Source organism: Phocoena phocoena, chromosome 16 (genome assembly GCF_963924675.1).
Source record: "Phocoena phocoena chromosome 16, mPhoPho1.1, whole genome shotgun sequence".
In the NCBI taxonomy this organism is placed as follows: Eukaryota; Metazoa; Chordata; class Mammalia; order Artiodactyla; family Phocoenidae; genus Phocoena; species Phocoena phocoena.
Window position 1 is genome coordinate 15,793,063 of NC_089234.1, and position 23,683 is coordinate 15,816,745.

General features: G+C 48.8%; 1 protein-coding gene across 1 annotated transcript in view; it reads left to right on the forward strand.

Moving 5' to 3' along the window:
* Window positions 1-283: 283 nt before the first annotated feature.
* Window positions 284-23,683, forward strand: part of AFAP1L2 (actin filament associated protein 1 like 2) — a 98,477-nt gene continuing 75,077 nt past the window's right edge. The window contains exon 1 of the mRNA XM_065894809.1: window positions 284-343. Coding sequence (XP_065750881.1) covers window positions 328-343 — 16 coding nt within the window. The 5' untranslated portion in view covers window positions 284-327. The remainder of the gene's footprint in view (window positions 344-23,683) is intronic.

The window sequence follows — 23,683 nt, forward strand, 5'->3', positions numbered from 1 at the left end:
TGGGCACGTCTCGGTCTCCCTCCCGCCATCCCGGGGCCGGGACGTGAAGCAGCTGCCAAGCGGCCGCGGCCGCGGGAGTGGGGCCTGGGGCGCGCACGGACTTGAGCGCTGAAGGTCCGCCCAGGCCGGCCGCAGAGTTCCTCTGCGGGGCCGGCGCGCCGGGAGGGGACCGGGTCCGAGGGCCCCGGGCGCGCCAGGCGCGCCAGGAGGTCCCGCCGCGAGCGTGACCTCACGGGGAGGGGCCAGCGCGGCAGCCCTGGGCGCGGAGCCGAGCGCAGAGAGCGCAGCGCCGGAGCCGAGCCGCGAGGAGCGCACGCCGCGGCCCAGATGGAGCGGTTCAAAGGTGAGGACGCGGGTCCCGGGCCGGCGCGCCCCCAACACCTACTCGCCCCGCGCCACGCCGGAAAGCAAGGCCGGGCATAGCGAGAGGCGTCACCAGGTGCGCCTCGCGTCCCGCCGGGGCTCAGGTGAGCCAGGCCGGCTGCCCCCGCCCAGCCCGGATCTGGGCCGAAGACCCGGGCCACAGCGGCGCCGCGGGCTGGTAGAGCGGACTCCTAGGTGGCGGCTGCGGCCCGGGAGCTTTGATCCTCCCAGGCGCGGAGGGCCGGGGTCGGCGTGGCGAGGCTTCTCACCTGTTGGAGGACCCGGGGTGCGCTTGGAGACCCACCCTCTAAGCCCCGGTCGCCCCGGAAAGATGGAGCGAGGCCGAGGAGTTCCCGAGTGAGGTCGGAACAGTGCGGGGCTGCTTGGGGGGCAAAGGGGCAGGTAGTTGGGGTTTCTCGAGCGGGCGCCAGCCGGAGTGGAGGGCTTCTTGCAAACCCGGAGAAAGCCTGCGAGGGGATGCGCTTGGGCGTAAGTTGGGGGTGGGCGCGCAGCTTTCTTCCGGGCTTGGTCGGGCCATCCCAGTCGTTCAGCTGCCCCGGTAAACTGTCTCTCTCCGAGCCCTTCTCCGCTGCTTTACCCCCAAGCAAGAGCGAGGTGCAGGGATTGGCGGCAGAGCGGGGTGCCCGGCAGGTGGAGCGCGTCTCAGCCCAAGGGCTTAGCTCGTAATCAGCTGGGCAAGTTTTGGGGTTGGCCTGGGCCGGGGATCTCGGCCAAACCCTGGTGTGCTGGTTGTGCCCGACTCGCTCCCGTGCTTAGAGCGCCGCGGCTGGAGTCTAGAAGCCTCGGATTGCACATCGTTTGGAAAAGGAGGTTGAAGAGCTGCCCCTTAAGCATGACGCTGCGGGGACCCCCCCGGACCCCTCCGCCAACTCCTTTCCTTTGGGAAAGCTTCTTGCACTTTCTCGTCCTGGACTCGTCTCTGCCAAACCTGCAAAAGGAAATACTGTTTCTATATTTATTTCCCCCTGGGAGAGAGTAATAAAGGAGGCCGCTCAGATTCCCAAGGAATCTCACTCCAGTGGTTTCTCATTTCTGAACTGACAAACTTTTAGGGCTCAGCTTTGGTCCCCTAAACTAGTTGTATCTTTTGATTTTTCTTTTTTTTTTTCCTTATTTGGGTCACCTGGTTACAGGTGAGGGTGAAAGAACTAAATCTTGGGCAGGGCTTCACATGTAAAGGAAGGGTCTTTGCCAGGAGCACAGAAGCCAGCTGGGGAGACCGAGTTAAATTAGTTGAAAACCTTTCTTTTTTCGTTTTCTGTGAACCCTCCCTGGAGCCTCTCTCACATTTCTAAGCGGGTGGTTTTTTGTCTCAGATTCTGCTGAGATCACATCAGTTTTGTGCCTGAACGCGTGCTTCGGTCGTCTTAGAACCCTTGAGGAAGCCACAGGCCCTCTCCTTCTAAAATTGTAATTTGCTGCTCCCCACCCGGCTGGGGCCCCTCCGCCCTTTGGGAGGGACCCGGGAGGGACCCTCCCAGGGAATTCGAGACTTGAGTCGCCTCCCTGAGGGCCACTTCCAGCTCAGAGTCTGCCCTTCCTGAATTGTGTTAGCTGCTGATTTAAGGTCCTGGTTGTAAGCTACATTATCAAATCAGTATATTAATCCTTCTGAGTTAGGGCAAATGATAACATTTTGTGTCGTCTTTCCAAATGCCCAGTTATTATCAGAAGGTTTTTGTATTAATAGCTTTTGACTTGGCCCTTAACCTGAGAAAGTCTTCTTATCTTTTCCTCTTGGGGGTTTAACATCCTCCCACCCTCAAAGATCTCTGAGAGGTTTTCGCCAACTGAAGGAAATTTAGTTTCCCGTTCAGAGTGTTTATGTTTCTGGTAACACATGTATCTGCCTCCTCATTTTGCAGTAAATCAAGCACAGCGAGTGATAAGCGAATACATCTGAGAATTATCTGGACTGCAGAGGCTAATCCAGCTCATCTTTTGGTGTTTGACTATGGAGAAAAATCTCCAGGTTTCACTGGTGAATGCTACTAATGTTTACTAGACCTTTAAGCCAAGGAATTTGGGGATCCCCCGCTTCACCAGGGATGTAGAATTCCCCGTTCACTGGAGAAGCTGAGTTGTGCTTTGAACAGTCATTGATTGAAAAGTTGATCTGTGCAAAACTAAGCATGTTGGACCCAATCTTCCATTAACCAGTGCAACTCTTACTAGTATCTGTAGTCTCTTGCTTGTCAGAGAGTGAGGGATGTTTTTTTTTTTTTTGGTAAGATTGAATAATTATGGAATGACTAGGTATGGTGGTTTTAACAACAAAATTAAATGGAAGAGCAAGGTATACTTGGGCTCTCAGAACATAGGTAAAAATTGTAAAGAATTGTTTGTGACGCTTTTAAATTTGTTATTTAAATGTCTCCTTCTGTGTTTCTAAGTTCCCAGTTTTGAGCTCTCTCTCCTCACAAATAGGTTGAATGCCTCATCACCATCTCCAGATTCTCAAAATGTTTTCTCTCATTTGTAAATCTCACAGATCAGTCCACGTAGGAGAAACTGTTTTCCACGTTCCCCAGCCTACATGTCACATATTGGGCATCTCCAAAACCAGCCTATCATTCTTAGGCTCTGGGCTGACTTTCCATTGTCCTGTAAGAGGTAAAGAGACGTCTGGAGGTAAAGACTGGAATATCACCCTGTGTGTAATGCAGAAACATTTCCAGGCTTTCTCCTCATCCCTTCTAAGCCATTCTGGAGACAGCCATGATTCTCTTAAGCAAAAACAAGGTGGTGGTGGAGGCAGTAGGTGAGGGTGTCTTCCCCAGAGAGGTGGAGCTTTTATTAAGAGTTGTCCTAGAAAGTGATGGTAGAATTGCTGTGTCTTGTACGTGAATCTCTTTGGTGTTGTCTTAGCTGTGCTAAGCCCTGCGGGGTACGTTGAGACCGTTCCCATCCTTGGGTGTTTACATATTTATGAATCTCATAAGGGCATCCTTGTATCACTGCATAAGCCCACTGGCTGAATTCACACCATGTAGTCAAGGATTCTGGTTCCTACTGCTCTTCCAGCTGGTGAGTGTGTCCAGGGCCAAATGTGACTGACCTACTGTCTGTGGTATTGCACTTGGAAGTCCATGCCAAAGCTTCCTGAAATTGTGTCACACTTGGATACAAACATGCAAGGTTGAGATAGTCACTTTAATTTGGATCACAGTAATTGGTTGAAAGTGTATCATTCTTTTCCTGTATTCTTTGGTTTCTGAATCATATCACCTGATTTTTGGGAGAGGGCACTTGGTTCTAGGGTACTGGAAGGTAGAGATGAGCTGTGAAGAGTCAAGCCAGTAAAAATACTTGAAAGCTTATGTGGGAATCCTGAGATCTGTGGTCAGGGAAGGTCCAAAAAAGGAAAACTAATTAAAAGAGATAAACAGATTGATAATATTCATTTCACCTTCAGAAGAATCATCTGAATGTGTTGTTTTTCCATGTCTAGGAGCTCAGATTTTCCCAGTTGAAGTTCTACTTAAAGCAGAGGGTCTTAACTTTAGACACATGTGGGAAACATCCAGGGAGCTTTAAAAAATATGGATGCATAGACCCCACCCAAGACATTCTGATTTAATTGGTCTAAGGGTTCGGCTTAAGCGTGTTTTTTAGGTGATTCTAGTGTGTAGCCAACAATGAGAACCATTGAAAAAAGATAATTATATAACACTTTCCTCACCTGGAAAACTAAGAGCGCGTGTGGAGTGAGACGGATACCCCCTCCATACTCCCATGATGTGGTTTAACCAAATCTTGTGATACCTACAGAAATCTAATGTAATTCACCTGAAGCTGTTATGGGCTTTAAAAGGCTGTGGGGAAGCTGCTGAAAAACAGTCTCCAGTGTGATGCTTCAGAATCCGAAGCTCAGGGTTTGCTCATGGTTGTACTTGACCCCAAGCCCTCCTGACTTTGAAGCTCTTTGTGTGGGAGCCCTTGATGCCTTGGCAATGAAATGGTCTGAAACAAATACTGAGAGGTCACCTTTGGTGCTGAAAGGCCAGGAGGGGTGGGGGAATTCTGCTCTCGGCCCTTCCCCTCTTCTGAAGGGGCGGGAGCTCTGGGAACTGGGCTGGTTCCAAGGACCATTAAAGGGCCGGGAGGGGCCGAGGAGCTTCAAAGCTAAGGAAGCTGTGCCAGTTTTCTTCCAAATCCCTTTAATGATGGGAAATGTTTCTCTAGAGACTTCTGTCATCCAGAGAAGGGAGACTTTCCCCAAGCCAAGGGAGGATGGCACGTCTGCCCAGAACCCAGGCTGAAATGGAAGGGAGAACAGTCAGGGTGCGAGGAAGAGGCAGCAGCTTGGGAACCGGGAGTCCCAAGGGATCTGCTTGATCAGGCGAGATGCTGAGCTGTCCAGGCCTCAGTTTCCCCTTCTAGAAAACACCCCCCAGTGTTTGGCCATCAGGTTTTCCGAGCACTCTTCAATGCTACTTGCTCTGTGGTTGCTGAGGAATCTCTGGAGGGAGGATATGTCTTGAGGAGGGGAGGAAAATGAGGGAGGGAATGTGGGCAGCCCAGCAAACTCCAGTTTAGGACTGTGATTCTTATAAATAAAACCAATTTCCTGTTGAGAGTGGAGAAAGGCAGCTTTGGTGGGAAAGAGAATGCCATCGGACATGTGAGGAATTTGTTTCTCAAGGACCTTTGTGTGAACGTGTCTCCAAAGCCTGGAGCCACTCTCTGAAATGCAGGATTATTCGCTTCCATTTGAGAGACAGATCCGCTGAGGCCGAAAGAGATTAAGCAACAGCTCAGCAAGTCACAACCAAGATAAGAGATCCCTGAGAAGTGAGTTTCTAAAGGGCAGATTCCTGTTCTAATAACAGCAAGGGCTTATTTAGAAAGAAGTTCTAGGAGCAGTTTTCAGGCTCATTCCTTATCAGCGTCCTTTTAGCCAGGAAGGGATTAGCCACTCAGTGAAACTCTCCTCCGTCTTCAGGACCTGGCCCACATGCCTCCTCTTCCATGAAGCCTCCCCTGAGTTGTTCTGTGTTCCCTCACTATGTTAGGTGTAGCACATCGTTAAGTGCTCAAAAACTGTTTGTTGAATTAAAGTCACATTGTCTTATCATTATATGCCTCTGTGTCTGTCTCCCCTGAAGCCCCTTCAAGACAGGGGTATCTCTCTCCTCCAAGGATCCCTCCCCCTCAGCCCCTAGTGCACATAGTGCGTGCCTGAGACAAGACGGGGGAATGAAGGAAGGAAGGAATTGCAGGCAACAGGAGTGCCTCCTCTCTCAGGTTCCGGCCCTCAGGAGCAGCCCTGGGTCACAAAGGGAAATGAGGCATGCTCGCAAAGCCAGATTCCAGAAGTGGAGATGCAAGCCAGCAGTGGCCACCCTTGGCTTTCCCGACTTGAGCCTTGTTTCTGTCTGTTCCAGCACAGGGGTGTTGCTGTCTGGTGGTACAGAGAAGGATGCTGCAGGTTTCTGCTTGTGAGTATGAGCCCGCCTGTGCCCTCTGCAGAAGCTCACCTGGCCTCCAGGGCTCCCGAGGGCACAGACTTGGCTCTGCCCATGCTCTGGACCGATGGCTGAGGGATCTCGTGGAGCTGGGCGCCAGCCTGGGCACTCCGGGGCTCAGGGTTCTAATCTGACCTTTGCCACTAACTCGCTGTGCGACCTTGGGCAAGTCAATTAATCTCTCTGGGCCTTGTCTCCTCACCTGTACGAGTGAGGATAATGATTACTAACTGCTGCTTGATGGAATAATTGTTAAGAGCTTCTGTGCTGTACTTGTAAGGGGCAACGTTGTATTAATTCAGGGGAGCAAACACCCTGAAACCTCGGTGATGTCGTCCTGGCCCCACCAGTTCCTGCCTTCTTGGGGGTTGGGTGGTTCCTCACCGTTAATTTGGGCACCAGCTGTGCCCATCACATGCTTTGCGAAGCTGTTGGGAGCTCTGAGCGGGGATGTTCGGCCTGTTCCCAGGCAGCCTAGCTTCTCAGAGCATCTGTGTAATCCCCTTGAGGTCAGCTGGAAAGGAGCTGGGCAAGGAACTTCTTTGCTGTCTCAGTAAGTTTATATAGGAGAGACCCTTAAATTCTAACTAGAACTTCAAGCTCTTTACTAATTTTCTGTCACTTGGCTCTCCCCTTCTCCCTAGTTGGTCTTAAAACAAACTAACAAAAAACTCCATTGAGAGGGAGTAGGGAGGACGTGTAGAAGATGTGGGAGCCTGCGTTACCCTGGGCGTCGTGCTGCACTGGTGCAAAGCCAGATGAGCCCAGCGTATTTTCACGTCCCGTCTCTCCGTGGGCCTTAAATTGCAGGGAGGAGCAGGGAGGGGCACCGACAGCAACAGAAGCCCTGCTCTGTTGTTTCCTAAACAGACCCCTGAGTTCTCCTCTCACTTCCTTGAACCCCTCCCAGGGATATCAAAGACAGCAGCAGGCCTGTTGAGTGTGGTGAGCTGTGCCCCAGCAACTTGGCCTTCTGCTCCTGATTACATGGAGGAAGGATGGTTAGCTGTTAGCTCTGAGAGAGCAGCCCGCTTCTCCCAGAAGGAATCTGAGCGGGGCCATGTGCATTCCTGCCGGTGGAGGTGTCTTTCCCAAGGAGGGTGACCAGCTGTCCCAGTTCGCCTGGGACTTTCCTGGTTTTGCCACTGAAAGTGCCGAGTCTCAGGAAATCCCTTAGTCCCGGGCCGACCCGAGATGGTGGGCCGCCTTGTTCCCAGGCCTCAGCTTTATTAAAAGGCTCTAAATCGAACATGTGGTTGCTCCGTAGCAAAGACGAACTAGAGCCAGTTATTTTGTCTCTTTGACAAGAAAGCAGAAGCCCAAAGCTTAAAAACTAGCCGTTTGCAACTAACCACGAAGGACATCCACCAGTCATCCTAGGGGAGAGAAGCCAGACTTGAAAAGTCTGCAGTCACACTGCATGATTCCACTTATGTGACTTTCTGGAAAAGGCAAAACTGTCGGAAAGGGAAACAGGTCAGTAGCTACCAGGGGCTGGGACAAGGGGTTCACCACAAAGGAGCAGGAGGGAAATTTCTAGAATGATACAAATCTTCATTTTTTTTTGCATCTTTATAGTGGTGGTGGTTACACAGTTCTAGAGCTGTACGGTCAACAGGGAAGCGTTTTTGGTTTTTTCTTTCTTTGTGTAAATTATACCTCCAGAAAGCTGACTTTAAAACAAACACTAGCCATTTGTGACACTGTGGTATAAGATGAAGAATCGATCAAGCATGTGGTTGGCCATCACAGGTTGTAAATAGCATCTGAGGTCTTGGTGTGGTCATGCCTGCAGCCATCTGGAGGGGCGGCAGAAGACAGTGAAGAATTTTGGTGCAAAACAAAATGACTATGGGACGGTATGCTAAACGCGAGAGACTTACTGTGAGGCACAGACAGGGTGATGGTGGAAGCTCTCCCTCTATTTAGAGAAAAGGAAAAGCAGGTCTCCTAAAACCCAGGCAGCAGATGTGCCCAGGAGGGTCATGGAATATTGAAGCATTAGCTCTGGGTTCCCACCCTGGGAACTCTTCTGCTACACACACATGGATCTAATGTATTGACTTTGGCAGGCTTTATGCTGCAAGGTTTGTCTTTTTTTTGTTTTGTTTTGTTTTTTTTCACCAGCAAAGTTATTGAATTGGAATTGAGTCTGTACCATAATTATTTCCTGGCTGACCTCTTGATTTTGGCAATCCTGCATGTGTGTGCTAGCTAGGATTGATTTTGAGGGGGGGAGGAGGCATGATTTAGCAAAATAATGCACCTATTCCCATGTGAGGTGAGGGATCAGCCCTTTTGTTTCCAGGCAGGGAAAAGCCTTGTGATGCCCTTGCTCACCAGTCCAGGAGACGGGATGCAGAATCCCCCGTGAATGAGGAAGTATCATTCTGGTGGTCCTAATGGAATCTGAAGAGCTTAGTGGTTCCCATTTCCCAGAAACTCAAACCCTAAGTCGAACTGGCCTGTTCTTCAGGTGAACTGTGTTTGGCTCTACGACCCGGGTAGCCGACTGTGTGTCTTCTCGTCTTCATTAAGTACAGTGGGTTGGAAGGCTGCAGAACTTCCATCCCTGAGGACCATATGGGCCCAGATAACTTTCAGTCATGAATTACACAGGAGAATTTCACACATGCAACTCTTCTTAATCATAAATGCGTCCAGGACACTGGCTACCCACAGAGGCAGGTCCGTTCTACCTGTTCTTGGGGTATCCAGGAAGAATTGTTGAATAATAGCAGAATAATGATAGAATAATTGCAGTCCTTAGTCCCAATTTTCTCAACTGTGTTGGGGGACAGTGGTGGAGGGTGGGGTAGAGGCAGGGAATATTTTTTGTGCATATTTGCAGTGAATCTTCCCTGATGCAGGGTCAGGCCTGGCTTGTGGAGGGTCCACCTTGAAAGGACCAGGTTTGGGGCAGCCCAAGGACCCACTTCTAGGTTGAGTACAAACAGTACTAGTTTGAATTCTAGTTTGAGGGCTGCAGAGGAGAAGCTGGGAGTGCATGGGTGGGGAAATTCCAGATACTTCCTTCCCCAGACTGCAAACGATTACCACCATCTCCCCAGGCTACCCTGGCCTACTGGCATTTTTGGGGGGTTCTGAGGGCTGTCAGCCTTCCTCTTAGACCAACAAGTGGGAATCCTGCCATTTCCTTCCATCCTCCACCCCCCTTTTTCTTCTCTCCCAGTTTTTACACAAGAGGATTTATTCATGTTAACTATATTCAAGTCCCCAGAAGGGGGGAGAAGAAAGATTGTGTTGAATGAGCTTATTGTTTGGGGATTTCACTGACTTATTTAATACCCACAATCCTAGAACATATTGAGCTGATTTACTAAAATTCAAACACGGGCCTTTGGGAAGGAACTCCGAGGGTGCTGGGTGTCCCTGATATCAGGGCTGGGACTTACTGGGTGGCAGGTTTGCTGGGGGCATCTTATCTTCATCTTCATGCTCTTGGGTCTCCTTGGGGGAAAATACTCTCATTTACAATCCCAGACTTCTTATGAGCCTGAGAGGGTCACCACCCTACTGCCCTTTGCATCATCAGGCCTTTTGTGGCATCCCCTTCTAGCACTTTCTTTGAAGAAGTGAAGATGGACACCACCACTAGGTACTTCCATTAACAGAGGCCCCTTGTGGCTTCTGCTGGGCAGCTTCTTGCACAAGGGGAAGGAAGTAAAGGATGGTGATGTGGCAGAGCTTGGACAGAGGCAGCAAGTACCAGACAACCTCACACCTATTGCTCGAGTGCCTGATGCAGTGCGGCTGGTCCATGACAGTCATGGCAGAGCTGGATACATGTCTTTTAGCCTGATTTGGAGATGGGGTCTCTGTGGATGGTATTTCTGGAGTTGTGGCTGAGGGTCATGGTGTGTTTGACGGTCCGGTGCCATTGTCTAGTGTGTGGTGACAGTTCCAGGTGTCTGAAGCCCTTGAGGCTCTCCTGAGAGAGCCACTGCCGGCAGCCTGAGCTGGGGTGAGACTCAGTAATGTCCCAGGTGCCCTGAAACTTAGACTGTGGCAAAGCAGGTCAGGTTGATGACAAAACCAGCTCCGGCAAGTGTGAGTGTGTGTTAGGTGCTGCAAGACCCCTCCTGGGCGCACACAGGCTCACACCTGCTTCTGTACATTCAAAGTCCTCTCTCTCTTATTTTTCTCCCTCCCCAACCCTTGCTCTCTTCCTTCATTCCTTTATTCTCTTCCTTTTGACTTTCTCACACTTTCTCACTTCTTTTTTTCTTTCTTTCTTTCTGTTAATTCTGTTCAGGTCTCCTGTATTTTTAGAAAAAGGATCTTCCCCAGGAAGCTAAGGTCAGAAAGACCCAGAAAGAGAGAGCCTCCCCTTGCCTCCAGGTCTCTGCTCTTATTTCTAGCAGCCAAGGCTAGAACTCCAGGCTTCCCCAGGAGGAGCTGATGACCTCAGAGGCAGGGTGGGAAATGGGGCATGCTCCCAGCCCAACGAGGAGCATCTCATTCCTTCCTGGAAGAGGAGGCCTGGGTGAAGTCTGTTCGGTGCAGCCCCTGCTGCTTCATGAGGCCCTAGAAAGTGTCACTCCACACTGCCTGCTGCAAAGACGGTCACCTTCCCCAGCCCTCATGGTCCAAGTCACTTGCTAACCATGAAAGCTTGCCAGCCATCCCACCTGACCTAGGGCGGGTTAATGTGACTAGTCACAAAGACTGGGATGCCCAGCAGAGTTCTTGCCCTCTCTCTGCTGGTCCTTAAACAGCCCTGTGACCTGCTCACCTCCAAGGAGTGGAAGAAGTAGTCTCAGCCCTGGGTGGGGCCCCTTCCACTGCCATCCCAAGCTCCCTGGAAATGAGCATCAGAGGAAGGCCTGGCATCTGCGCAGGGGGGAGCTTGAGAACATCGCCACAGTTTGGATAAACGTTCCAAACATGAAGGCTCAACATTGACTAAAATAATTTTTTCCCATTGACCTCCTGGCTTCCCCGTGGGCAAGTGTCCATCTCCCGCCCATCTGATGCTGGTTTGGTGCATGTCATTGTAAACAGTTCAGGCTGGGGGCAAATCTCCGAGAGTTATGGGATCCAGGTGTCGCTCCTGGCTCGCCACGCACTGGTTCCCTTGAGAGTGGGAAAGGTCATTTTGTTCTCCAAGGGAGAATTTAGTCTGTTGCTTTTGAGATCAAATCCTTTGGAAGCATGACTGTCTCCCGTGCCCCTACCCCCCAGGTCTCCACTCACGACTGAAAGAGACTGGGGGAGGGGGCTTTAATTCATGAGTGAGTGGGGTTTTTGCTTCTCTGACCCCCAGGTAAGGGCCCCGAGTGCTCTCAGGTCTTCAGGGAGGCATCGACGCGATGCCGTTGACTGAGGAGCAGACAGAGAAGCCTGCCTTCTCTGTGTGAGACTGTGGAGCCCACTCACCAGGGCAAGTTTCAGGTCAGTTTTAGCATCGTTTCTCAAGTACAGCTGGATGCCTGACGCGGGCATGGCAGCTGGCAGGTGGGAGCCTCTTGTCCTAAGCAGGAAGCCTCTAAAGTGTGTAGGCAGCTTTGGGCCTTTGTTACCTCCCTGGCCCTAGCAATAGACTTGGAGGTCATCTCAGAGCGAAAGTGGTTGCAGGGAGTGTTTGAAAATGCCTTTGGACAGTTGGGGGACATGGTGGGCGCCGATGTCGGGGGTCTGGATTCCCCCCTCTTTGCATCCTTGCAGCCCTTAACATACCTAGCGGGTGGGGCCCCAGTGAAGGGGAAAGAAGCTGATAATCTCATTCACTTCACAGACATTAGGCATGATTGGGACTGTGTGTGTGTGTGTGTGTGTGTGTGTGTGTGTGTGTGTGTGTCTTGGAGAAGATGTCAGCGACAATCAGCCCCATTTTCTTGAGCTATTTATTTCTAAAGCTATTTACCTAATGCCCTTAAAGGATAAGATTAGTGTCCTACAACACGATTTATTTTTCTGCCCTGGGGAGATTGAGGCAGCTTGGGAGAGAGAAAGTGAGAATTCAGAGGACGCGTTCTGCTGGGGTAGACTGACGCCCAGATCCCACACTTATCCATCAAGGCTCACTCAGCCTTGACACCTTGACCTCGACCCCCCCTGCCCAGCCCAAGCCTTCAACCCCTCACTGCATCCTGCACAGCCCTGCTCTGTGCCTCCATTCTCGGCTGCCATGTGTCTGTGCATGTGGATTTCTTCTCTGGCTGGAAAAAATAAGGCCAGTCACATAGCTTGGAGCAAAATATTCTCTACAAATGGCTTTCTTTTTCTTTTCTTTCTCTTCTTTCTTAAAACATTACCATTACTGAGTGTGAAAATGGTTTAGATTCAGGAGGAAACAGCTGGCTGGCAGAGATCCTGGTGGGGTCTTGGGTAAGAGTCCACTGTCACTCATGACTTTATTAGGTACATTTCCGGCACAAGCACACTTGGCAGTTGGGGAATTCTGTCGCTGAGAGCTTCACCAAAGGCAAGAGCAGCACGCGGAGCAGCTTCCAGCTGAGGCCAGGAAGGAAAGTCTCCATTCAGGACAGTCCAGACCTGTCCAATGGGTGTCTCTTACCACCTTGGTAGTTTAACTCGGATGCTCATGAACCTTTTCTTTCTAGAATATTCTGTGGGTTTCTCTTAGACTTCAATACTTTGCTACGTACCCCAGGTGAGCCCAGATTTCTTAGGGTCCCTGAACCAGGCCCTCTACCTTGAGTGCAGGCAGTGGCTAAAGCAACTCTCCAGTGGCTGTGCAGAGAGCAGGGAGATGTGCTCTTCCTTGTCTGGCACTGGAAAAAATCCGAGCTCCTTCGGCAGTGGCCCATGCCTATTTGTCCAGCCCCTATGGCTATTTATCACTTCGTTCTGTGCCCCAGCCATACTGGATTCCTTGTGATTCCCCAAATTGGACTTTTGCAAATGCTGTTCCTTTGACCTGGAATGTTCTCCACTCAGGGCTGCCTGCCAGGCTTATCTGTCAATGCTCATTCACCCTTAACCTTGACCCCCCCCCCCCCCCCCCAAGACTTTAACCCCTCACTGCACCTTGCATGACCCTCCATGGCCACGGTCATGTTACAGTTGATGGAAAGTCTGTGTTCCCAGGAAGGTGAAAGTTCAAGGGTCAAAAGCCATTATTCCTCTTTGTGCTGTGTTCTGAGTTTGATTGCGTCAAAGTTAAGGGCTTCTGTTCATTAATGAGATTTCGGACAAAGGTAATAGGCAGCTGGCCGAAAGGAGAGAGAGATTTACACTGTCTGAAAGCTTCAGGGGATTAACATTTAGAATATTCAAGGACCTCTGGCAAATCAGCCAGAAAAAGGCTGAAATCTCAATAGAAAAGAAGGTGAGTAAAGGGTGTGAATGGGAGTTTACGGGTGAAGGAGCCTCCGGAACGGCAGCACCTGAAGAAACCCTTGCTTGGGCTCCTTTAGTTTTCAGAGCCAAACCAGCCAGAGCAACCGCCCAGCAGGCTGGCGGAAGTGAGGGGCTGCAGGAGGCCAGGTGTTCTCGGAACACCCAGAACTTTCTGCATGGGTCCACTCCGGACAGGTTTGAAGATGATCTTTGCAGCGTTATTTTCGGTGGTGGAGGGCGGGAAGTGGTCTTGGTGTCCAGGTGAACTATGACAGCAGGTGCACGTTCTAGAAAATTTTGCAGCAGCGGAAGCAATGGATTAAATGTCCAGAAACATAGATGCTCTTCAAGACGTAGTGCTGACTGAAAGGTAGGAAGCAGAAAGGCCCTTTAGACAATTGTATTTCAGGCCGTTCAAAATTCATAAGGCAGTACACATTGAGCAGGAACCCATAACAAAAAAAAGTACATAATGGAGAGAACCGTCATCTCTGTTGGTAGTGGGGGATGGGATATGGGCATGAAAGGGAATTTTTATTTTTTTTTAATTAATTTAATTTTTGGCTTCATTGGGTCTTTGTTGCTGTGCGTGGGTTTTCTCTAGTTGCTGAGAGCGGGGGCTACTCTTTGTTGCGGAGCACAGGCTCTAGGCGTGCGGGTTTCAGTAGTTGCGGCACGTGGGCTCAGTAGTTGTGGCTCGCGTGCTCTAGAGCACAGGCTCAGTAGTTGTGGCGCACGGGCTTAGTTGCTCCGCGGCATGTGGGATCTTCCCGGACCAGGGCTCGAACCCGTGCCCCCTGCATTGGCAGGCGGATTCTTAACCACTGTGCCACCAGGGAAGCCCAGGAAAGGGGATTTGTAAGAGTTTGTTTATAGTTTGCTGCTGATGCCAGAAGCCTACAAATCTGACTTGAAATAGAACTGGGCGTAGTGATGGCAACACCAGCAGTACATGCAGTGTGCGATGGAGAGGTGGGAGTCGGGTGGGCACTCATCTCCCTGCAGCCCCCGCCAGGGGGAAGAGTTACTGGGGAGGCCATTTTCTTTCTGTTAAGTGCTGGGCTGTCCAAGACCCTTTGCCAGTGAGGTTGTGATAATAGACCACCCTTACAATTCACACCAAAGTTAATGTGTTTTTCAGAGCTGTAGTGATTAGCAGCCTGCCGTGGTCAGGAGGGGAGGGGATGCTTGTAACCCACCCTTGGATAAGCCTGGGATGATAGAGCTGGCTTTTAAGAGTTGTGTTATTTTTCAGTCACCTCCAGCTACTCTGAGCACCAGGTGTCATCTTTGGGTTCAGATTGCTAATAAGTACGTACAGGTCACGGCCAAGGGCTGTGTCCAAAGGTTTATCAGATTGAGTCGAAGGCATTGGAATTGGATTTTTCCAGTACCTGATTGGACACGAAGTTGCTAGACTCTGTACAGCAGTTCATTTTTGCTTCTCTCAGCCCAGGAGATGGGAATATTCACTCAAAATCGATGCATCCAAACGAGAGCAACTGCTTCTCCACAAACAGACCTGGGGTCTATTTAATCTGAACAGAGTTGGCCCCTGAAATTTTTTGTTCCACCTCTATTCCTACTTGCAATATACTTGTTTTCCTTTGTCTTTTTTTTTTTTCTTTTGGCGATACGCGGGTCTCTCACTGTTGTGGCCTCTCTCGTTGCAGAGCACAGGCTCCGGACGTGCAGGCTCAGTGGCCATGGCTCACGGGCCCAGCCACTCCGCGGCATGTGGGATCTTCCCCGACCGGGGCACAAACCCACGTCCCCTGCATCGGCAGGCGGACTCTCAACCACTGCGCCACTAGGGAAGCCCCTCCTTTGTCTTTTTTAAGTCTTTTTGAGATTCAAAGGTGTGTGTGGTAGAGCCATTTGGACCGGGGAGACCACTGCCTGCTTCTGCTCTGCCCAACGTGTGCTCTGCGAGGCTGCCTGGGGTCTCGTGAGCGTGGGCAGAAGAGCTGACTCTTTCAGGTGTGGCTCAGCTGGGGGTGCGGAGCAGCAAATCCAGCTATGTGTAAAAGCCAGGAAATAAAGCTTAAGGTTTTCAGAAAATGGAAAAACCCCTGATTTTGGCTCTGCTGCTTTGATTGTTCTCCCACCGTTCTTTCTCATGCACTGATGTCTTTTTCTTCTAGCTGTCCTTCATCTGACCTGTCCATTTACTGACCAAGTTCAGTTTCTGCCCTGCATTCCCCATTCCTAGCTCCACTGGAATGTGTATGCCTCAGTGTTGGAACAATGTAGATCTTCATTTCTGTTCTCCTAAGTGCAAGTGTCAGCCCCAGGGTCCTTTCCAGTTAGAAGGGTTTGTGGTTTTTTACTGAACTTGCTGATGTGTGTAAATAGCCCTTTGTAATGGCGAATTTCCAGGTGTTCACACCATAGGCATTTTTTGAGCTTCATCATGTACCAGGTGTCGTCTGGGTGTTGAGATAAAGCTGGGCACGGTATTAATGGGTGTAATAAAGGATACTTTCGGATAGTAGTAAGTAACATGAAAAACAGTATATTTTTTTACCTCTTTATTGGAGTATAATTTCTTTACAATGGTTTGTTAGTTTCTGCTTTATAACAAAGTGAATCAGTTATACATATGTTCCCATATCTCTTCCCTCTTGTGTCTCCCTCCCTCCCACCCTCCCTATCCCACCCCTCCAGGCGGAGCTGATCTCCCTGTGCTATGCGGCTGCTTCCCACTAGCTATCTACCTTACGTTTGGTAGTGTATATATGTCCATGCCTCTCTCTTGCTTTGTCACAGCTTACCCTTCCCCCTCCCCATATCCTCAAGTCCATTCTCTAGTAGGTCTGTGTCTTTATTCCTGTCTTACCCCTAGGTTCTTCATGACATTTTTTTTTCTTAAATTCCATATATATGTGTTAGCTTATGGTATTTGTCTTTCTCTTTCTGACTTACTTCACTCTGTAAGACAGACTCTAGGTCCATCCACCTCATTACAAATAGCTCAATTTCATTTCTTTTTATGGCTGAGTAATATTCCATTGTATATATGTGCCGAATCTTCTTTATCCATTCATCCGATGATGGACACTTAGGTTAAACAGTGTGTTTTGAGAGTAATTGGCAGGGGGAGGGAGCAGCCCCACTGTCAGCCAGGGTGGTCACAGAGAGTCTCTCTGAGATGACGTTTGGGTTGAGATCTAAGTGAAGAAGAGGGGCCTGCTGCATGGAGAACCAGGGTTGGGAGTTCCAGGCAGAGAAAGCAGCAGGTGCAAAGGTCCTGAGAGCATCAAGAGCTTGAATGGTATGGATTTAGGGGCTGGGAGCTGGGAGCAGAGTCAGCAATGAGGACGGTGGTGAGAGATGAGGTGGGAGAGCCAAAAGCTTGGGTTGTATTTTTTTTTTTTTAAGATTTTCAAAATATAGCATGTTTATTACAATCAAAGCCAAAATTGGGTCGTATTCTGAGAGCACTTTACAAGCAGTGGAATTTAGCTTCCTAGTCACCCACTGCCTCTTACAAATGGGTAGGTTACCACCAGTCTTTTATTCCACAGCAAAAATCTAAGCACATCCTAGAAGAATATTCTCCTTCATACTTCTCTGAAGAGGTTGAGGTGCTACAGGCCTGTTACAGTTTTCTGCACTTTACTGAAGGGGGTTCTGAGGGTGAGACTGGGCGTGGAGAAAGCCCGCAGGTGCACAGCTCATTGGTGGCAGGTGTAGGACAGTTGCCTGAGATTCCCGAATGATGGTACTGCAACCTTCCCACCAGGCAAAGCCAGGGAAGGAAAGTAGCTCTTTGATCTCTCAACCATCTAACATCTCTGAATTACTTCTCCCTGTTAAGAGGCATTGAATGCTTTATTCCCCCACTGTGCAGGTTGCAGGGAATATAATAATGGTCGAAAATGTCAGGGTTTATGCCCACCTGGTTCACATCCAGCTTGGATACTTGCAACGTTGAGCAGTTACTTGCCCTCTCTGAGCCTCAGTGTCTTCATCTGAAAGGGGCTGATTACCCTCTTCCCTAAAGGTTTGTAAGAACTGAGTGAAATCTCATACTTCTCCACAGGTTCAGCACATGGTCAGAGCCCCAAGAGGCTAGTTACGGGCCGTAAGTTGTGGTGAAACAAGGTACTGCGCTGTATTAGCCATGGATCTGCCATCTTTCTTTCTTTTTTAAAAAATAAATTTATTGTATTATTTATTTATTATTTTTGGCTGTGTTGGGTCTTTGTTGCTGTGCATGGGGGCTTTCTCTAGTTGCGGTGAATGGGGGCTACTCTTCGTTGTGGTGTGCGGGCTTCTCATTGCAGTGGCTTCTCTTGTGCAGCACATGCTCTACGTGCATGGGCTTCAGTAGTTGTGGCATGCGGGCTCCGTAGTTGTGGCTCATGGATTCAGTAGTTGTGGCTCACGGGCTGTAGAGCGCAGGCTCAGTAGTCGTGGCGCACGGGCTTAGTTGCTCCGCGGCATGTGGGATCCTCCCGGACCAGGGCTCGAACCCGTGTCCCCTGCACTGGCAGGTGGATTCTCAACCACTGCGCCACCAGGGAAGCCCCTGCCATGTTTATTTCTGATGCCTCAAACCTTTGCTTTCAGTAGTGTGGCCATTAAGGCTGTGTGAGGGAGGGGCAAGCTGACTGTTTCCTGTTTCTGAACCCGTTAGCATGGGAACAGTGTGCCTCATTAGTCCTCTGTCACCCCAGCCTCAGTTTTCTCCATCTATAATAATCATCGCTCTACTCCTGTCCCAGGCTTGTTGGGAAGATGAATGAAAACCATGCATGAAAGTGTCCTGAAAACTGAAAAGCACTGAACGTGTATGGAAGGTGGTTATTTCAGTGCCAGACTGGGATTTGCATAGCAGGCAAAGGGCAGTCCATGGTGCTTCCTTAGGCATTGCTACGGTTCCTGACTAGTTCTCAGCTCTCCCCAGAAGGCGGGCTTTCTGGGTCATTGTGGGAACGTGTTTGAGATTGGCTGCTGAGATGGGCAATTAGATGCGGGATCACAGTCAGCAGTGAGGTTTCAGTAAGAGATCCGGTCAGGCTGGTGAAGTTCATTTCAGTCCCACAGGCAGTGGACGCTTCCGTGCCAAGTGCCCATCCACAAGATGAGGAGGGTGATAAGCCCCCTGTCGTCACGGGACCAGTGCCCACGTGGCCTGGTTACCAGTTGCAGCCCCACGAGAACGTCTGCTCAGAGCCACGTTGCTGCGGGTATATTTTGCTTGCTCATCCCCAGGTTACTGCTCCCTGGCCTGGCAGTGGGGTCCCGCTGGGCCCAGGGAAGCCCTGGCCTCCTGGCAGCTGCTGCCTGGGACACATGCATTGCACCTCTCGTGACTTCCAGCACTGCCTCTCTCTGGGGGGTTGCCCCCCACCCATCAACCCTGACTTTCTTCATCTTCCCTGCGCTGTAGATGCTGCCGCCTTCTCCATATTAAGTGGAGCATCAGGAGTGATTATAGTGATTATGAAAAAATAATAATACCCGTGTCTTCTGCTGCTTATTTCAGTGTATGTTCCATTTTTAACTTTCGTGAATATCCCAGTGAGATGTGTCAGAAGTCTTAAGATAGCTGTTTTCTCCACGGGGTAACTGAGGGCCTGAGCCTTTAAACTTAACTGTCACACAGCTACCCACTAGGAAGCTGTTTCTACCGGAAGGCGAGTTTTCAGACTCTCAGCCGAGTGTAATAAGTCTCGCTGCCCACATCTGGCATCGGCCGCGTTCACAGGCTCAGCAGAGGCCTCTCTCCCCTGGCATTTTGCTCTCCCCCTCTCATTTAATCCCTACATCCTCCTGGGGGGGAGTGGTGGTGAGCCCCTCACATCCCTCCTCTCCCCCTCCACCAGGTACCAGTAGCCTCCCTGGGGGAGCTGCATACGTGAGAGGATTCTGATAGGAAAAGCCTCTTAGAATCTTTCGGTGACATTCTTGTCATTGCTTTGCTGTGGGAGAAGTCCCCTGGAATGCAGAGGCTCGTTCCCCTGAGTTAGGCTGAGCTGAGAATGTTAATAAAAGGCTTCCCAGAGCTTTTCCATTGGACACTTTCATCTTATTCTAGGCCTGCTGAATCGGGGGCTGGGCATGGGGGCAGGGAGGCAGGGATCCAGCAGTAAACATTACTATCCTTATTCTGTGGATGGAGGAAATTGAAGCCAGCCGTTGAGGCCAGAGGCAGCCCAAGCAAAAGCTCACAGCCAGTCTGGAAGGATCCAGACCCAGCTCCGTCGGACCCTACAGCACATCCTACTGCTTGGTGTGGCCTGATCGAGCTCAACATGGTCTCCATCCTCAAATGACCTCAAACCTGATCCGCAGCCACATTTGAATCTTACGTTAAACGGGGTGTTGAGTCTCCCAGCTGCAGTCCACCATCTTGGTGTGCCCCTTTGGGATGCGGATTCCCCCAGCACTGCTCACAGCTGAGGCTCAGCTGTCTCTGAGGAGAGCCCTGGTTGATGAAGCAGCCTTTCCTAAGAGCAGGCTTCTCTGTGTGTCTGGCTTCCGGGTGTCCCGTCTGCCTGTTGCATCCTCAGCTGGCCTGGCCAGACCTGCGCTTCTGCTGTTCTTTATGACAGGGAACGCCATCCCATCCCTCCTCCCTTCCCACTTACACCCACCTCATCACCACCCCTGCCTCTGGAAGCTTCCATTGACCACATCTGGCTCCAGATGCTCAGGCTCCACGTGGGGTCCAGTCAGCACTTCCCTGGGCTGGCGTGTGTGGGTCTCTGTTCCTCGTATCCCTGCCTTGTCCCCGTGGCTAGTTTTATAGCCCCTAAAACGGACAGCAGAATGTTTGGCACATAAGCGGGCATTTGCTTTGTTCCTGGTAATTCCCAGGAGTTTCAGTCCAGTTTCCCATCTGCCTCTCTCAGCCAGCCTTCAGGAGTCTCTGCTGAGCGTGTGGACCCAGCACTGCTGTGGGCACGTGGAGGGTCAGGAGAGGCAAGGCCTGATCCCTGGCCAGAGGGCACGGCTTCCGTGACCCAGCCACTTATCCCCGTGGGCCTGGAGGCAGGTGTGTGTGTGCGGGAGGCCTTGTTTGCTAATGTGCTCCCATGATGCCTTGCACGCTGTATGATTAGTGGGGTGGCCATGGATTCTGACAGGTAAGGGGGAAGGTGAGCACTGCCCCCATTTCTTATAATTTGGAAGAAGAAAAGGTAAGTGAGGGTATTCTCATTTGGAAAAATAAATCTCACTGCAGGCAACATTCAGCCACATACCCTTCGAGCCCAACAGCTGTCTCTCATTTGTTGGCAAATGTTCCCGGTGATGAATGTCCTCCATCCACGCTCACAGCCGTCCCTAAATGGAGGCTTTGGACAAGTGTGGGGGGAACAATGGCCCTTCTCAGAGAGCCCTCAGCAGACGCTCCCAGTGAAGTTGGTTCATCACTTGGAGCTGGGTCAAGACCACAGACAAGATGCCATTGATTCAGCAAGGAGGGCTCCAAACAGCCACGAAAATGGAGAGGCTGGAGGCAGCAAGAAACAGAGAAAAGGATGGGATTGATGGCTGCTGAGAAAGGTCCCAAATAATCAGAGTGAATGATTCCACCTCTCAAATGCTGCCTTCTAGGAGGTGACTTATGGGATGATGGCCCTCCCCCTTGATACGTTTGCAAAGCCCACTGCAGTTCTTAAAGGATCATAGCGTTTTGGAGGGTCTAGTCCTTCTAGGGCAGAGCATGTTTCTCTAGAGTGACCGAGGCTAAGGGAGATGAAGGGCTAGAGCCCTTGAACTTGACCCTGGTTCCTCCCCTGAATCTGTCTGCTTCTTTCCTCCTGTAACCAGATCAGAAGGGATGATGGAGAAAGAGAAGATGAGGTAGAGAGTTAGGTAGAGCCAGTGAGAACTTCTGGCCTTGGGCTGAGAGTAGGTATCTCAGTGCTTCTAGCCTCAGGCTGGGCGTCCACAAGACCCCCTTCCACCAAGTTCTGTGCTTGTTTCTCCACTGACTTTCCAGGACAAAAGTTCAGCTTTCCAAGCTTAAGATAAAAGGGCCCAACTGGGCAAACTCAGTTTTTCTTTTTGTTGTTTTCATTTTTTTTCCAGTGGAGTTACTTTAAATAATTTAAAATAGTGTAAACAACAGCTACACATTTCAAACTTATTTCATTCTTTAAGGAGTTCAATGTAGTAATTTTATGGGGTTTTTTATGGCAAAAGTCATACCTGCTTATTATTAAATACACATATGTAGCAGAAATTTATAATGTGAAAATCCCTAGAATTCCACCCTCAGTGATAATATCTGTCAAGGATATATTTGAGCACATATTTTTCTTCCTCTCTACAATAATCCTAACTGTCCCTTCCTTCCTTCCTTTCTTTCCTTTCCTCCCACCCTCCCTCCTTTTCCCCCTCCCCTCATCTCTGTCCTTTTTTCTCTCCTTCTTTCCAACCCCCATGGCATAGTTTTAAAAAGCAAAAGGGTACAGTAAAAAGTAAACCTCTCTTGTACCCCTGTTCACTCACATTGCCTTGCTGGAAGCAAGCACTACTCCAGTTTTATAGATCCTTCAAAAAAAAAAAAAAGATGCATATATAAGCAGCCATGTAGGTATAATGTCCCCATTTCCCCCAAATGGAGCATACCCACTGTTTACCTTCTTATTTGAGTTAAGGATGTTTCTTGGAGTTCATTCCTGATAGATCTTCTGATTTCTTTGTAATGCTGCTGTGTATTTCCTTCATGTGGAAATCACATGATTTATATCAATGTTGAGCATTTAAGATTTTCCCAATCCTTTGCTATAACAAACAATGCCACCATGAATTTCCTTGCATGCAGGTCATTTCACACACATGAAGGATCTCATCTCAGGATAGAAACTCATGAGCAGAATTGCTGGGTTGAAGGACATATGCATTTACAATTTTATTAGATAAATGCTCTCCTGGGAAGTTGTGTCCTTTTTACTCTCATCAGTGAAGTGTCAGAGTATCTGTTTTCCTACATCCTCATCAATATATTATACTTTTTCATCTTTGCCTATCAGAGTGGCCAAAGGCATCTCTATATGGTTTCTCTCTTTTATTATAAGGAAAGTTGAACATCTTTTCATATGTTTAAAAACCATTTGTGTGTGTGTGTACTCATTTTCTTCTTGGGTTGTTGGCCTTTTAAAATTAATTTTGTAGGCACTTTTTATATCATAAGGAAATCAACCCTTTGGATATGAGCTGCAAAATTGTACCCCTACCCCTGCTGCCCAGTTTCTTGTCTTTTGACTTGTTTTTATGTTTATTTTTCTAAACTAGAATTTTTTCTGTATGTGTGTGGTCAAATTTATCTCCTTTTATAGCTCTGGGTTTTGCTGGTACTTAGAAAGTCTTTCCATAAAATTCTACCTAAAAAATCTTTTTCTTTTTTTTTCTTAACAGCCTTATCAAGATATCATTTGCATACCATACAATTTACCATTTAAAGTGTACAACTGAGTGGTTTTTTTTATATTCACAGACATATGCAACCATCATCACAGTCAATTTTAGAACATTTCATCACCTCAAAAAAAAAAAGACCCCTTACCCTTTAGCTGTCACCCCCTTATCCTCCATTCTCTCCTTCCCCCCATCCCTAAGCAACTACTAATCTACTTTCCTAGTCTGGACTCTCATATGAATAGAATCACATGATATGCAGACTCTTGTGATTGGCTTCTTTAACTTGGCATAATATTTTCAAGGTTCAATCCAAGTGGTAGCACGTTATCAGTACTTCATTCCTTTTTATGACCAAATAATATTCCATTGCATGTCTATGTATAGATACAACACACCTGGTTTATCCATTCATCCATTGATGAACATTTGTGTTGTTCCCACTTTTTGGCTCTTGTGAATAATGTTGCTATAAGTATTTGTATATAAATTTTTATGATACATTTTTGTTTATCTTGGGTATATACCTAGGAGTAGAATTTCTGGGTTATGTGGTAACATTATGTTTAATCATTTGAGAAACTGCCAGACTGTTTTTCAAAGTGACTGTAACATTTTACATTCTCACCAGCCATGCATTCTTCTAGAACTTTTGTGATCTTATTTTTCATGTTTTAAGCTTTTGAACAATCTGAAATTCTTCACAAGGTATGACATAGGGGTCTAAATGTATATTTTTCCAGATGGCTACCCTGCTGTACCAACAGTGTTTTTCAGTAATCTCTCTTTCTCAATGTCCTTATCATAAACTAAATCACTGTATATACTAGGGCCTATTCTGTACACTCTAGTCTTTTCCGTTGATTTGTTTGTCCATTCACATGTCATTGCCACACTGCTTTAATTTTTGTAGCTTTGTAACATGTTTCTTAACTCTTAATTTTTAAAAAACCCACTCATCACAAGCATTTATTAAACCCTTATCTATATATAGTGCAGAGTCAGAGATCGACGTATCCAATATTGTTCCTGCCACCTAGAAGCTTGTAGTAAATAAGAGTTCTCATTGCCATGCCTCTAACAAATGTGTTACATGAATTATCTTATTTCACCTTAGAATTCTATAA